Source organism: Centruroides vittatus, unplaced genomic scaffold (assembly GCF_030686945.1).
Source record: "Centruroides vittatus isolate TY-2023 unplaced genomic scaffold, ASM3068694v2 contig_956, whole genome shotgun sequence".
Lineage (NCBI taxonomy): Eukaryota > Metazoa > Arthropoda > Arachnida > Scorpiones > Buthidae > Centruroides > Centruroides vittatus.
The window spans coordinates 129,913-145,913 of NW_027122635.1; the positions used below are offsets into that span (position 1 = coordinate 129,913).

The 16,001-nt window shown below is 32.9% G+C and overlaps 1 protein-coding gene across 1 annotated transcript in view; it reads left to right on the plus strand.

The window, feature by feature from the left end:
• Positions 1-16,001, plus strand: part of LOC136985251 (sushi, von Willebrand factor type A, EGF and pentraxin domain-containing protein 1-like) — a 170,256-nt gene that overhangs the window by 70,247 nt on the left and 84,008 nt on the right. Inside the window, 4 exon segments of the mRNA XM_067282503.1 lie at positions 740-901; positions 4,361-4,522; positions 6,070-6,231; positions 8,346-8,597. Of these exon segments, the coding sequence (XP_067138604.1) occupies positions 740-901; positions 4,361-4,522; positions 6,070-6,231; positions 8,346-8,597 (738 nt within the window).

A 16,001-nucleotide genomic window follows, 5' to 3' on the forward strand; every position in this document is an offset into this window, starting at 1 on the left:
CCTCAGTTATTTGAAGATGTTCATTAGAGATCAGAGATAACCTTCCACTCTTGTGTTTATCATGAACATCAGTCTTGTTTCTAGAGCATACATGGCACCACTTTCTTACATTTTGTTGATTCATAAAGTTCCCATAAACAGAAATATCTACTGGGCACTCATCTTTTGCATTGAGAAAATTCATGACAGAGCACACTTCACATTTGGCAGGATTCTGAATGGTGCAGCCATTGTAAACACATGCTACTCAAACCAGACTTAGCATAGCAATGATGATTGACTGCAAAAAGAGTGCAAAAGATTCAAGGTCAAATCAACTGTTGTCAACATATGCATCAAAACATTAATTTTCTGCTTATATGTGATATATCTTTACTTTTCGGACATGCCTTATAAAATTTTTATTTAAATTTTGTTCTGTAACTTGACAAAGGCTTATCAATCAGTTGAAAATATTTATTTTGATTAAATTTAGTTGCTGAAAAAGTATGTAAGCTGTGTTTAGTGTCTTCATATAAATTTTACAATTATATTTTTATACAGCAATATATGAGATAACTTTATTCAAACAAGTATCATAATTATACAAAATAACAAGATTACAAATCTAGTTTTTTATTTATTGGTAATTTGTATAAAGGAATTAGTGAATCTATATGAAAGTTGAAAATGAATTGATTTATGAATATATGAATACAAAATTAGTTCATTTACAAATATATTAATATATTATTTTTAGTAAATTGTCCGCAAGGTACATTCTATGATCAAACATCAAAAGAATGTTTATCTTGTCTTGTGGGGACTTTTCAAGATAAAGAAGCCACAATATCCTGTAAGCAATGTCCAAGTGGAACATCAACCGTAAATAAAAATGCAAAATCTATAGAAGAATGTAAAGGTAAGAATAAAAATAAGTAGTTATACTTTTCTATTAAATCAGCTAAAATGATATATTGGAAATAAAACACTTGTGAGATTGCTGAATATGCTCTCAAGTCAGAACAAACAAGAAGTGCAGATTTATTGTGGATGTGATAGACACTGAGATAGACTCAATAGTTACAAAAAAATTGTCCCAATTTATTTAAGCAAAAAAAAAAAACAACAACAACAAGCTTAACAAGCTTACAGAAATAATGTTCTGGCCATAATAGAGCAAGACTGTGAATCTTATGTTTCACCTTTTGTAAAAAAGAGTTCTGAGAGAAGGATTCTTCTGTTTTGTCTGCACCAGGCTGATATTAAAAGTCCATAGAAGAGGTGATGTCAGTCCAGAGACAGAGGGTGAAGTGGAGAATGCAACCAAGTAAGGTCTGACACTATGAGAAATCAGAGGAAGAAACTCTATTGTCCTTGAAATTTAGAATTTTTATTATTTTCTGTCCCTGATTACCCATTCCAATTGATTGCCTTTCCTCATCCTCACTTTCTAAGTGGTTGTTTACTCATTAATAAGTATAATAAGATCTTTGCTTAGATTGTGGAATGAGTCAAAATCAAATTAAATTCGATTCGAACCAAAGATAGTTGATCTTAGGACTTACATTGTCTAGTTTTCCTTTGTCTTGTTTGAGAAAAGGTTTATATTTTGTGGTTACAGGACATTTCCAGAGCTTCTACATTATTAATAATATAACATGTAATAATGTCATAACTTAACTTGAACAGAGGAATTTACTACAAATAATTTACCTTTAATTTTCCATCAATTTGTTGTATATTTCAAACTATGATAAAACCTTATTTCAAATTGTCTTCCTCAAATTATTCCTTAAATCAAACTGGATTATTATTAGTCCTGGTGAACATCCTATATGATATAACATATTTTTCTATTCCTAAAATTAAACAAAATTTAACTATCTCAACACTGGCCTCCTTAAGTCAATCTAGTGAAACTCAGAAGGTACTGACTAACCTATTAATTAAACTTGCACAATACACCCAAACTCCAGCATAAAATGAATTAATTAGAAATGAAGAACAAACGTTTCCTGTGATATTAAAGCCATTGTCTTCAGGTTATTCAGTCTTTTGAATGTAGAACAACACTTGTATTGGAATATTTTTAATTTCAAATATTAGACTGTCATGTGCAATAGAGTCTTTAAATGTAGGATGTTTTGATTGGTCCATGTGATAGTCACACAAGTGTACAATAGTCCATGAGAGGCAGTACACAAAAAAAATAACAACAATTATTTTTTTTTCATGTGATTAGCAATATACAGGATTCTTTTGGATTCCAACTCTTAATGTTATACAATATCCCAAACTGGAGCGAGGAATCGAGTGAATACAGAACAAAAGAACACACTTATGACAAATAAAAAAAGACAGACTGGTAATCTTACAAGTAACTTACACTAAATTATAAACTAGAAAGGAAAGGAAGAATAGCAAGAAGTTTTAGCTTGATAGAGGAGGTTATAAGGAATATCTGGGTTCTCTGTTTGGTATTGACACTCTTTTGATAGGGGACCACTCTAAATTGTTTCTCATAACTAAATTGTTTTCTGATCGTTTTTGGATCTCTTCAAAGATTCTCCTTATACAAAGGACATTGTCTGTCTCTCTTTATGTTAGTGGGATTCTTTCTCTTTCTGTAGGCCACCTTCGTCTCCCTTTGTTTTCCAAAATGACGAGCAGGAGCGTAACTTTCGCACATCTACCTTCACTGACAATCTGACCCAAGAATGAACCTCCTTATTGTTCTAGTAGCCTCAGGGACTTCACTTCTCATTGTTAGCATGATTTGTGGAAAGGGTTACCCCACCCACAGGAAGGAATGTTAATAGAAATTCGAGAAAATGCAAGGAAGAACAAAGAAGAAAGAAAACTTAATACTAAACTTATATCTAATATATACATTAATATGGCATATTGCCACATCCATTACATTAGTGACATGTCTGCCTTTTGCAGTGTAGTTTTTTCAATCTTGTGTAATGTCTTCCAAGCATGGGCCAAGGAGTTGCTGTTTTTATAGTTAATGATAGAGTCCCTTATTATATTATAAATTTTAATATTTTTCATATTTATGTAAGTCTTGCTTAGTTCAGGTGTGTGTGGATGTCCATCTGCAAAGCTAGGATGGATAAGAGAGTGAAGGTTTGTTGTTTCTTTTTATATCAAAGTTAGGTATTAGAGATGCTGATACAGGGGTCTAGTAGTAGCCCCAATGTATTCTAGTCTCTTTCCTATTCTATCATCCATTGTATGTATAAAGTATACACCTGGTACTTTATTTCTGTTGTAGATGTTCTCATTATTTCTGAGTAAGGTTTAGATCATCAGACTTCTCTTTTATGCCAATGAAATTGTTCTTGTTCTGCAATCTTACTGTAGTTACAGGCTAGCAGTTTGTTGTATGTTACACTTTTGTATTAGCAGGCTACCTCTTCTTTTTTTTCTCTGTGTATGCTTAGTACTATTTAATGAGCCCTTCAATGACTTTAGCACTGTAATCATGTTGCACTGCTACGTTTTTAATGTACTTAAGTTCCTCCTTTCTACTTTCTAATTCAATGAAAGATGAGTAGATATGTGCTCCTTTTATTAAAGATTTAAAGCTTGCTAATTTAAATGTGAAAGTATTATGTAAATGTGCTGGTATGAACATTGAAATGAAGGTTGGTTTTCTATATACCATGGTGGATAAACCCATCTCCTTGCACCTTATTTTGATGTCTAGGAAATGCATCTCTGTTTGGTGTTCTTGTTTCAAGTTCAAAGTGAGACCATAAGGTAATTGATAGTATGAATGTTTGGATAACAGTTTACGTTTTTGGAATGATGAGAGTGTAATCTATATATCTAGTGTAAATTGGTCAGTGATCAGGATGCAGTATACTCCAAGAACACTTTGCAAATTGATTGGATCTTTGTTATTTCTGAGTAGTTTAAAGACATTAAATGCCTCCATTGATAGAATTCATTATCATTTTTAATATATGTTGACATTTATAACACAAATTTATATTGTGTTATAAATTATTTATAGGTTTAATTGTCAGCTGTGCTGATACATTTTTATTTAATAGCGCAGCAGTTTAAAATATTTTGAATGGAATTCCGAAGCATTGCTTGGTTTTGTTGGTTTTTAGAATATGCCTGATTACGGTCATTCAAAATGAGTGAAAATGTTAGTAATTTGTTAATATTTAAATATATTTCTGGAATTTAAAAGGTTTTGATTTTAGTTCATTTAATAAAAATATAACTCAATAATAAATCTAGTAAATATTTGATTATCAGAAAAGTTTAAATAATGATATTTTACTCTTAATCTGTTATTTTAATTTACTTTTATTTAGTTAAATTACAATTTATTATTATTATTTAATTTTTTTGGAAGGATCTTGTTCTCTGGGAACATATTCAGAAACAGGACTAGAAACATGTAAAGCTTGTCCAATTGGCACTTTCCAGAATTTACCTGGACAGAAAACTTGTAAAAACTGTACTACTGGTTTAACAACATGGACAATTGGAGCAACATCGTTATCAGACTGTACTAGTGAGTAACTAAAAATAAAGAATCTATGTAATAGAAATTAAATTTTTAGATTTAAAAATTCATGGTAAAAATTATAACATTAATATTGTAATTTATTGATTAGATATTTTAAATATACAGTGTTCCTTCCACTTAAAATCAGCTCAACTGAGATGATGAAACATTAGTGAGGTAAATTTATACAAAATATTTAAAGAAAAAGTACATGAGACCAATCCCAGACTAAACACAAACTGAGGAAAGTATTCTCAAAATTATTGAAGCAATTTACAAGTTTCAGTCTGAACATGATTACACAGAGCTGCATAGATACACAAAGACACTATTTTCAGCATGTTCTATAAATTTCTGAAAGTTTAAATAAATTTTGTAACAAGTGCCCTTTGTCTAAATCACTCAGATCTGAGATTTCTGTTCTCTGTTACTTTCCAACAAATATCTACTTTCTTCTAAGCTTTTGTGTAGTTAACAAAAGAGTCTTCTCTTCAATATTTGTTTTCTTAGACAGAAATACATCAAGGATCTAACATAAAAGGTCATCACTCCATTCCTCTCTACTCAAAACACAAAGAATAAACAAATATTTATGCTGTTCCATATTACTCAACTTTCTTCTTCTTCCCACAAAGCCTGTGTTTTTCACTCTCCAATTAAAGCATCTCATACCCCATTGACATAGTTGCTGGCTTTTGTCATAAATAGCTGAACAGATTAATAACTATTAGTAACCAACCAATCCAGCCAACCAACCCTAAAACAAAGAAAAGGAAGAAAAATAAAAGATGTTGGTTAGAGGGAGAAAAAAACAACAAAATGGCATACTTCAACATACCACAATACCCTAAAATCTTGAATGTAGACTGTGGCCTAGACAAGGCTCTATTCATAAAATTCATTGCATGTCATCTATGCACAGAGCAACTAATTTATGAAAAACCTGATTATTGATAAAAACTGAAATTATAGTAAAAAAAGAAAAATGCAGTAAAGTATATCAGTAATAATAATTTTAAAACAATTGTAAAACTGACAAACAAAATAGCATACAATTAATTCTAGTACATAACACAGTAAGATTTATATAAATAATGTTATTCCTGTTGCTGTTTCATTCTTATTGGTTTTTATTCCAAAGTTATTTCTTTTTATACCTAATACCTTGGGTACAGGTTGTGGCCTATATGTGAGAGCCGCTCATTTCCAAAAGAGTCGACATTTCTGTACAACTTTTGTTTTTGCTACTTATACATGAGGGTAACTCATAGCCAAGGTTTTAGGGTAAATTTGTTTTATCTATATATTATATATTATTTCAAATTCTTTTGTTAACTTGATTTCATAAGAATTAGATATAACCTTGCATATTTAGTAATATTTAACTATTTAGCATTTATACAATTAAATCGGTACATAATTCAAAATTTAACCTTAGAAATGAATTGATAACCTTTTTCAATAAAAATAATAGTATTTTCTTAAAATTTATGAGTTTTAAAGAAAAGTAGTTACAAATCAAAATAGTTTGTTAAACATATTTAATTTTACAGCAACATGCCCACCAGGAACATATTCTGATGTTGGATTTCTTCCTTGTGATCCTTGTCCACTTGGAACTTATCAAAATAAATCTCAACAAAAAGAATGCATTCCATGTCCTCCTGGTCTTACAACTAAAGTTGAAGGTGCTCATATTTTACAGTATTGTACAGGTAATTATTTAGAATTTTCTTAATTATTTTTATTAAATGATGATAATTGAAAATTAAATAATTCACAACACAGTAAAATAATTAAGTCAGTTTTACTTAAAATAAATATCTTGTATTTGATATATATTTGAAAATAATATCTGTTTAATTCATTCAGTTTAAATGAAATCATGCCCCCACACATACATGCATTAATATCCATACATACAGAAAAAACTCCAAATTTTTTTGCATTTCTTCACATTTCAAGGTTCCCTGAGTCCAAAAATGTAAAAATCTTTTGACCAATTCCCATACTGGGAAAGTAATAACAATACACATAAATGATTTTTGTCTTACAAGTTAGTTTTTTTACATATGTTCTTATTAGTGATGTAACAAATAGTATATTCGGCCTCAACCGAATACCGAATATTCGGCCAGAAGCGTTGCCGAATGGCCGAATATTTGACCAAATTATTCGGCTTGATTAATGCACGTACGAAAATTGGCGCGCAAACCGCATTATGGCAAGGATCGCGCACCGTGCTCTCTATTGGCTCGCTGTCACTAGGATTTTTTCTTCCAGTAGGTCTAAATTATTTAAATTAAATTATAATTATTAAACTTAATATGAGATGAAGCCTAACATCTACCTTTACTGCCAAATTGGTTTACAATTTATGTAATAGCCGTAAATAGCTCGCTATGATTCGGCAGTTGTTGGTATTTAGATGTAAGTTATAACTTATAAGTTATTTTATTTGCAATTGATCATTTTAACTCTTTAATTAAGCACTAAAATTTTGTTTTTACTACGTATTTGTAGACTGAATAGTACCCCAAGGATATACTTTAGTGGTGACATAATATGGTCTAGTTTCTCCCCAGTTGTGGAACAGTTTAAATATATTATTGGGGAGTTTCTATTTTGTGATATTTTGTTGCTATTGTTTTTGTCAATATTTTTAAAATTAACATGATTTCAAATGTTATCTTTTGTATATAATGAAAAATGCTCATTCTTTGCTTTATATATAAAATAAATAAATTTCTAGAAGATGAGTAACTAATATATATATATATTAGTTACTCAACTTCTAGAAATAGATAAATAATTCTTTAATTAAATACGATAAGTTCCAAACGTTTCGTAACTTATTTTAAAATATCGTATAAATATTAAAATATATGCGAATACGAATATGACATAATTAACTAAACAATAACACTAATGCCCGATACATTCTAACCTACACGCCATCAATGCCATAAGATATCAGGCTAGATAAAGGCTATAATATTATTTAACTACGAAATAATTTAATACTAGAGTTAGATGCTATTTTTATTAACTTTAATAATTATAGTTTAATGTTCAGCATTAATAAAAGTTACCAAAATGATTAATTTACTGTGTTTTTGTTATTTCTTACTCCTGTTTTTAGGTATTCGGTATTCGGCCGAATAGTAATTAAATATTCGGTATTCGGCCGAATAGTGATTTAAATATTCGGTATTCGGCCGAATAGTGAAAAATAGGCCGAATACCAGGTGGTAACCGAATATTCGTTACATCACTAGTTCTTATGTATTTTGCTCTAATTGAAATGCTTCATTGTTACAATAATGGAATCAAATTGTTTTTTTTATTTTAACAATAATTTATTTTAAGCATTTATATTAATGTTTTAATAAAATAATTAATTAATTATCATAAACATGTTTTCTCCATTGCTCTTTAATCAAGTAAAATATATTAAAGCAGATTGAGTTTTAAAACTTAATTTAAAATGTATTATCTGTCAAATAGGTTGTCAGCTATTAATCTTTAAAGTTAATGCTTACTCTATAATAAAACCACTCTGTCTACATAATTATTAAGTAATATAAATTATTGTATAATCATGAAAACTTTTTTTTTATATTTTAATCCATAATCTTAGTCATTGAATTTTTAACCAGAGCACAGAATCTTTGTATTTCATCTACTAATGTAATGTATCATTATTGAATGTATGCAATAATATATTAATGTAAATATTTTCTTTTATTTATTGTAAGAAATTAAATTTATATAATTTATAAATTATATTGGATGGAAATACAAAATTTTTAATCATTTTTATTTTTAGTTGTTAATATTTGTGAAGAAATCAAGCCATGCAATAATTTGGGAACATGTATAAATATAGAAAATAACTATATATGTCATTGTCCAACTGGATTTCAAGGAAAGCAATGTGAAATAAATATTGATGATTGTTCTGAAGAACTTTGTTTGAATAATGGTACATGTATTGATGGAATTAATCAATATTCTTGTTTGTGTGTACCTGGATTTACTGGATTAAATTGTGAAATAAATATAGATGATTGTAGTATAGGTGAGTATTATTTAAATTAAATAGAATTTTAATACATTTTATTATATATATAATAAGATAAATTTATAAATGAAAATATTTTAAAATATACTACAAAGTATCTATATATATTTAACGTCAAAAATAATAACTGTTCATGTTGTTCTATTATATTTTTCTGTATTTTCTTTATTCTACTATATACTTTATTTGTTTTAATATTGAAATTTTTATTAATTTTTTAGATTTCTGCATTTAGGTCACAAAGAACTAAAAGTTAATTTTTATATATATCAAAACGATCTACTTTATTGGAGAATATAAACATCAATCTTACACTTCTATCATTTCAAGTACTTTTAGATTGTAAAATCCATCATCAAAGAAACAACACGTTTGAAAACACCAGAAATTAAATAAAAAGAATGTACAAGACCATTTCCACTTAAAATCCTTTATTGCATTGCAAATTCCCAAACCGATTAAAATTACAAACTGTGGGGAAGTACTTGATCTTTGGAGTATTCCCCATGCAGGAACAAAACGAAAAAGAAACATCAAAGAAATAAATCACACACACTGTGACTCCAATGCAAAGAATTTAAAGTTTATTTTAGTCCCTCCGATCACTACTCTGTCCTTTTCACTATAACAGACACTAAAACAACACACAAAAAGAAAAAAAAAAGGACAATCTTGCAACCTTCTTGTCTACATGTCTTCTCTCCTCTTTCTTTCTTCCTAAAAAAGTCCCACTTCTTCCATTGAGAATGTGTGATCTCCGTCTCTTCCTCCTTGATCTAGGTTTTTCGGTTGTCATTGAGAATGCCCATCCCTTCTTTACCCTGTAGCCCACCCAAGGAGCTGGTTACGCAACAGAACATGTGGTCTTCATACCACGAGAATGTCCATCCCTCCTTTACTCCATGAACCACCCAAGGAGCTGGTTAAGAGCCAGTTATGCAACAGAACACATGGTCTTCAGACCACATATTTCCCCTCCTTCTATTAACTTTTACAACAAACAGAAAACTTTTACACTATGAGGGGGTAATGTTGAGTTCACCAATATGCTACATTTTGTATCTTTACAAAGTTTAATATATAGTTGTTGTCCCTACGACTCAATGCACAGAAGTCGATTTGGCGCCTTCTCAAGTTGTACCCGCCACTCAAACTATCCTCAGTTTGAGATACCCTCTCACCTTGATCCTTACGATTCTCACTATTTTCTGGTAGAACAGTTTCCCTTTGTCTATATGCCCTATGTTCAATTTGTTCCTCCTCTTCGTTATCTTGTATCTTGTCAGCTCTGGCTGGCAATTTTCGGGTACACCTTTTTTTTTTTCTAAGATTAGCCAATTTGCTCTCGGGACCAACATACCTCTTGAGCCGGTCAATGTGGACTGTTTGGTCATCCCCATTCTTACATCCTCTTATTTTTATGTTCACTTTGTTTATCCTATCAACTATGCGAAAAGGCCCCAAATACTTCACGGAGAATTTTTGTTAGGTAGGATCATAAAGAGGTCATGTTAGCCATACTAATTCTCCTACTTCAAATTTTTGGAGAGAGCAGTGTTTATTCCAATATTCCCGACTCATTCTTTTGCTCTCCTCACTTAGAGCACATGCTATTTTCTGCGCAGTCTCGAGTCTCTCCACAAGATCTGAGAGGTAACTCTCTATGTTTTGGTTCAACTTGACTCTATCTATCTTGTCTTCGTTAGGGAAGAGGAGGGTCAAAACAATAAATAAATAAATTGGGTGTCTCACCTGTGGCTGAATTTACAGCGTTTCTTTACACGAACATGGCCGCTGGGAGGTGGGTATCCCAATTACGATTATCCCCATCTGATATGCGGGCAATAATTTCAATAATTGTTTTATTAAACCATTTGATGAGGCCATTAGATGTGGTTTGGTATGTGGTTGTCACTCTTCATTTGACCTCTAACATTCAGCACACTTCCTCCATTGTACTAGATGTCAAATTTGGTCCTTGAGCCGATATTAGTATGGTCGGGCAACTGAATTGGCAGACAAAATTGCAAAAGAATACCTTGACGATTGTGTTTGCATTTTGGGAGGGGATGGCCACGGCTTCAGCATATTTTGAAAATAAATCAATGAGTATGAGTATATAGTGGTTTGATTGTTCTGATACTGGGAGTGGTCCTATAAGATCAACAGAGACTTTGACCATGGGGTGCAACACTGTTCTAAAATCCTGGACGGGGGCTTTTCCTTTGTGACGATTATAACAATCGTCACAAAGGAGCAAGAGTTTGTTAGAGTGTGCAAGGTGTGCCAGTGTTATGCTGGCACACCTTGCACACACAACATATTCCTCTATCCTTTTCCACATTTTCAAAAAGTAGAAATAGCATTTAACTGCAGAAAATGTTTTGGCGATTCCCATGTGATCAGAAAGGGGGTGACAATGATGTGTCAAAATAATTTGATTGACTGCACTTTCACCAACACATCTTCTAATTATTCGACAGTCATCATGTACTTGGTTAATTGTCACAAGTTCACTCTTGATAATATTGAAATTCTCTATAGGCATATCTACCATGTCGTTTGGTCTTTCTATCCAAAGAATTTTACGCTTAATGGGTGGTGAAAATTTTATCGGTGTCCTGAGACTCTATTATGATTTTGTCAATCACTTCCACAGGCTTAGACTGATTCGATGTCACATTATTTGTAATCACATCACTGCGAACCCTTGAGAGAAAATCCACAACCACATTCTCTTTTCCTTTTACACGAGCCAAAGTTAGATCATATTCACTCAACTCCATGGCCCATCGCATTAGACAACAGTTGTGATTCTGCGTATGTTATAGAAATATTAATGGCTTATGATTGGCGTGAAATTATAAAAAGTATGAACAAGTTAACACGGAGAACTTTAGTGATTTCTTCGATGGGACAAATTGATAACAAACATGCTTGATAGAGCAGACGTTTAGAAGGGGGAATCCATTTATCTCAGTAGGGACTAAACAAAGACAACTATCAAAATTAACAAGATAACTCTTTAATTTTCCTTGGAACATACAATACATCTAGGGAAACACACAAGAATGTATGAAGCCCGACAACGAATCTACCGAATAGCATTAACACACAATTCTCCCGACAAATAATATGCTACAGAATTCCCAGAATGCGCAGACATAAAACATACCAACAATGAGTTTAAAGTGTATGTTATGTTTATTGCCTTGTCGTTACAATCAAAGTGAGCGCTCAGGTACCGTTCCCATGATGCATCAGCAACGATCGCCACCTGGCGGACTCACTAATAATTTACATTTTAATATTTCTAATACAACACATTACATCTCCCCCTTTTATACAAAGTCTTTGAAACGCGATGGCCTACGGACCACCCGACCTGCTCGAGTTGTCAAGTCCTTAGCCTCATTGCCGTTCACCTCCCGATCTTCCAACTCCTCATTTTCTGAGTTCATTTCCTCTCTACCACTGGAGCTTTCCATGTTTTCCTCTTGTTCACTAGCCTGTTTCTCCTCAATTGGTTGATCTAACACTTCATTTGAGTGATTCTGTATGTTTCTAAATCTATTAATGTCAAACTTCCTTAAAAATCTTCGATTACGAATGAAGTGTTTGCCATCTTTGTCTAGGCGCACAATATAAGACCTTGGTCGATATCTGTCTATTTTTATTATTTCACCAGGCTCCCAGTTTCTTTTATCAATTTGCACCATCACTCTGTCATGTGGACTTAATGCTATTAGATCTCTAGCATTCCTATCAAAATAGTGTTTTTGTACTTGTTGTCTTTGCGTATGGTGTTTTCTAAATTTGTCTACAAGTATTCTGGGTTTCAAGAGATTATTCCTCATGGGCACTTGCCCTCGCAACCTACGACCATACAGAAGTTGTGCTGGGGATGGAATACCTCGACCTAAAGGTGTATTTCTGTATTCCAACAAGGTCAGATAGATGTCCTTTGAGTCATACACTGCTTTTTTAAGTAATTTTTTGATAGTTTGTACATGCCGTTCAATGAAACCATTGGACTGAGGGTTTCGTGGAGAGCTCGTCTTGTGTGTAATTTCCCAGTCTTCTAGAAATTGTTGGAAGTGTTTGTTCACAAACTGGGTATCATTACCCGAGTATACAACTTCTGGCTTGCCATGTCTGGAAAATATTGATTTCATGGTTTCAACTATTTTGGAATGAGTGGTGTTTTGGTTCATACAATAAACTTCTGGGAATCGTGAAAATGTGTCTACTACTAATAGATAATCTTTACCAAATAAATGGCAGATATCAGTGGTGACAATTTCCCATGGTCTTGTGGCAAGTTCTCTGTTAATAAGTGTTTCTTTTGGATTTGAATTTTGATACTTTAGGCATGCTGGACAGTTCCTTACAACATCAATTATTTCTTTTTCCATGAAAGGCCAAAAAACATGTTCTTTTGCTCTCCATAATGTTTTATTGATTCCCATGTGATTATAGTGTAGTCTATCAATTGTCTCTGCTCTCATGCTCTTGGGAATAACTAATTGTTCACCTTTACATACTATGCCTCTCACTTCACTCAGGTCTTCACGAAACTTCCAATATGGTTTGACTAGTGGATCTATCATGTTTTTCTGTTCTGGCCAACCTCCCTTTATTATGTTAATCAGTGACTGTAACTCTCTATCTCTTTTTGTTTCATGACGAAGCTTTTCAAATTTCTTTGGAGTAATGCTACAGTAATTGATAAGGTTAACTTGAGCTTCAACATCAGATTCCATCACATCAAAATTCCTGTCCATATAGCTAGCTCGAGAAAGAGCATCAGCCAACACAAGTTGTGATCCTGGTCTGTATTTTACTCTAAAATTATAATTTTGTAAGGTTATCCTTAATCTCTGAAGGCGTAGTGGGCATTTATTTAGTGGCTTTTGAAAAATTGCCTCTAGTGGTCTATGGTCACTCTCAACTGTAATTTCACGACCATACACATACTGGTGAAAACGCTGACAGCCAAACACTATTGCCAGTGCCTCTTTTTCAATTTGTGCATAATTTTTCTGGGTCTCCGTGAGAGTCTTTGATGCATAAGCCACCGGAGCACCTTCCTGAAGTAGTACAGCTCCCATTCCATCTTTTGAACTATCCACTGACAGTACTAGTGGTTTATCTTTATCATAAAATTGTAAGACTGGGGTGCTGCTCAAAAGATTCTTTAGCTTCAGAAATTCCTTATCATGTTGATCAGTCCACTGCCACAAACAATCCTGTTTCAGTAGAGTCCTTAATTTTGCAGTATGACTAGCTAAATTTGGTATAAATTTTGCCACATAATTTATCATGCCCATGAATCGATTAAGTTCTTTTAAACCAGTTGGCTTTGGGATGCGTTTGATTGCTTCAACTTTATCTGGATCAATTCTAATACCGTCTTCTGACAAGATATGTCCCACATATTTGACTTCCTTTAGTTTAAATTTGCACTTATCCTTATTGAACCTAACCCCTTTCTCTTCTGCTGTCTTCAGAACCAATTCTAAGATTCTGTCATGTTCTTCTGTGTCCTTTGCATGAATGATAAGATCATCAATGTAAATCTTGACTCCTTCAATATGAGCAAAAATTTCTGTAAATGTTTTGTGAAAGATCTCAGGAGCATTTGTCAATCCAAAGGGTAGTCGCAGAAACCTATATCTCCCAAAAGGTGTACTAAAGGTTGTTAATTTTGATGAGCTATCTGCCAGTTCAATCTGCCAAAATCCCTTGTTTGCATCGAGGATAGAGAAAAATTTGGAACCTGCCATATCCCTTGTGATTTCTTCAAAGGTCGGTATTTCAAAGTGTTCTCTCATTATCGAGTGATTCAAATTCTGTGGATCTAAACATATTCTCAGGGATCCATCAGGTTTGCGAACTAGGACGATTGGGTTTACAAACTCTGTCGGTTCATCTATGCTGCATATAATTCCATCATTTATCATTCTCATTAATTCTTTCTTTAGTGGATTCATTAAGTTAAATGGTACTCGGCGTGTAGGAACTACCACAGCCTTGTAGTCATCCTTTAATTTAAATTCACAGGGTTTTATTTTGATCCTGCCTATGCCTTCAAATACATTACTGTATTTAGTAAAATAATCACTTTCCGTTTTTATTTCTAAAATATTTCGATTTCTCTGCAGTAAATTTAGTTTTTTAATACTCTCGAGTCCTAAAATAGGTGCTGCTTGGTCAGCTGTCTTGACTATTATAAAATTCAAAAGTTCCTTAACCTTATCCTTAGTTCGTACTGTTAAATCACACGCTCCTAACACCATTAATCTATTTCCGCCGTAATTTGAAATCATAATATTCGTTTTCTTTAGCAATCTTCTTAGATTAAGAGTCTCAAAAATATATGCGGGGATTACATTGACGTGTGCACCAGTATCTATCTTAAAACTAACACTTTTATCACAGTCTAAAATTCTTAAAGTCTCTGACCAGTCTAGATCAAGGTTCTTACCTCTGCTTTCCAGTGACGCCAATACGTAGTCGTTTGTACTCTCTGGCGCCATTTCCAGTACATTTATCATGTTATTTCGACACACTTTCGCAAAATGATTGTATTCCTTGCATTTATTACATTGTTTGCCCATTGCTGGACAGTTCGGTTTATTATGTCTATAACCACATCTCCCACAATTCCGTTGTCTTCCTTGGAACTTATTTTCCGGTCTTCGATATCCACGCCAATTGTTCTCTGTCCGATGGTTCTTTGTTTCTGCACTAGACCTATTTTCCTGATCACGTGATTCACTGAGACGTTCTCTTGATTTTCGTTTTACCACGTTGACTTCTATATTCTTCGGGTGATTCGACAAGAGTTTAATGTGGCTCTCTGTCTGTTCAGCAGCTCTGCATATGTCGATTGCCTTTGTTAATGATAGCTCCGTTTCTCGTAGTAGACGTTCCTTTACCTTCTGATCACGAATACCACTCACAATTCTATCTCTTAATAGTCGATCCCGTAAATTTCCAAACTCACAATTTATCGATAGCTTACGTAGGTCTGCTACAAAATCGTCAAAGGCTTCGCTCGGTCCTTGCACACGAGTATTGAACTTGTGACTCTCAACACTTTGGTTGCTTTTCGGAATAAAATACGACTCGAGTTTTTCTAAAATTACATTCGGTTGTTTCACTTCTTCTTCATTAAGTTCTAATGTTTCAAAAATTTCTAGAGCTTCTTCCCCCAAACAATGGAGCAAGATGGCGGCTTGAGTTTCATTGTTCTTTGTCGTGAGTTCGGTCGCCGTCGAATAAAGTAGATAACTTTTCTTGAATTTCTTCCAATTCGCTCCCAAGTCACCTTCAACCAACATCGGTTTGGGAGGAGGAAGATTTTGAAACGTGGACATGTCGAATCCAGTACCGGAG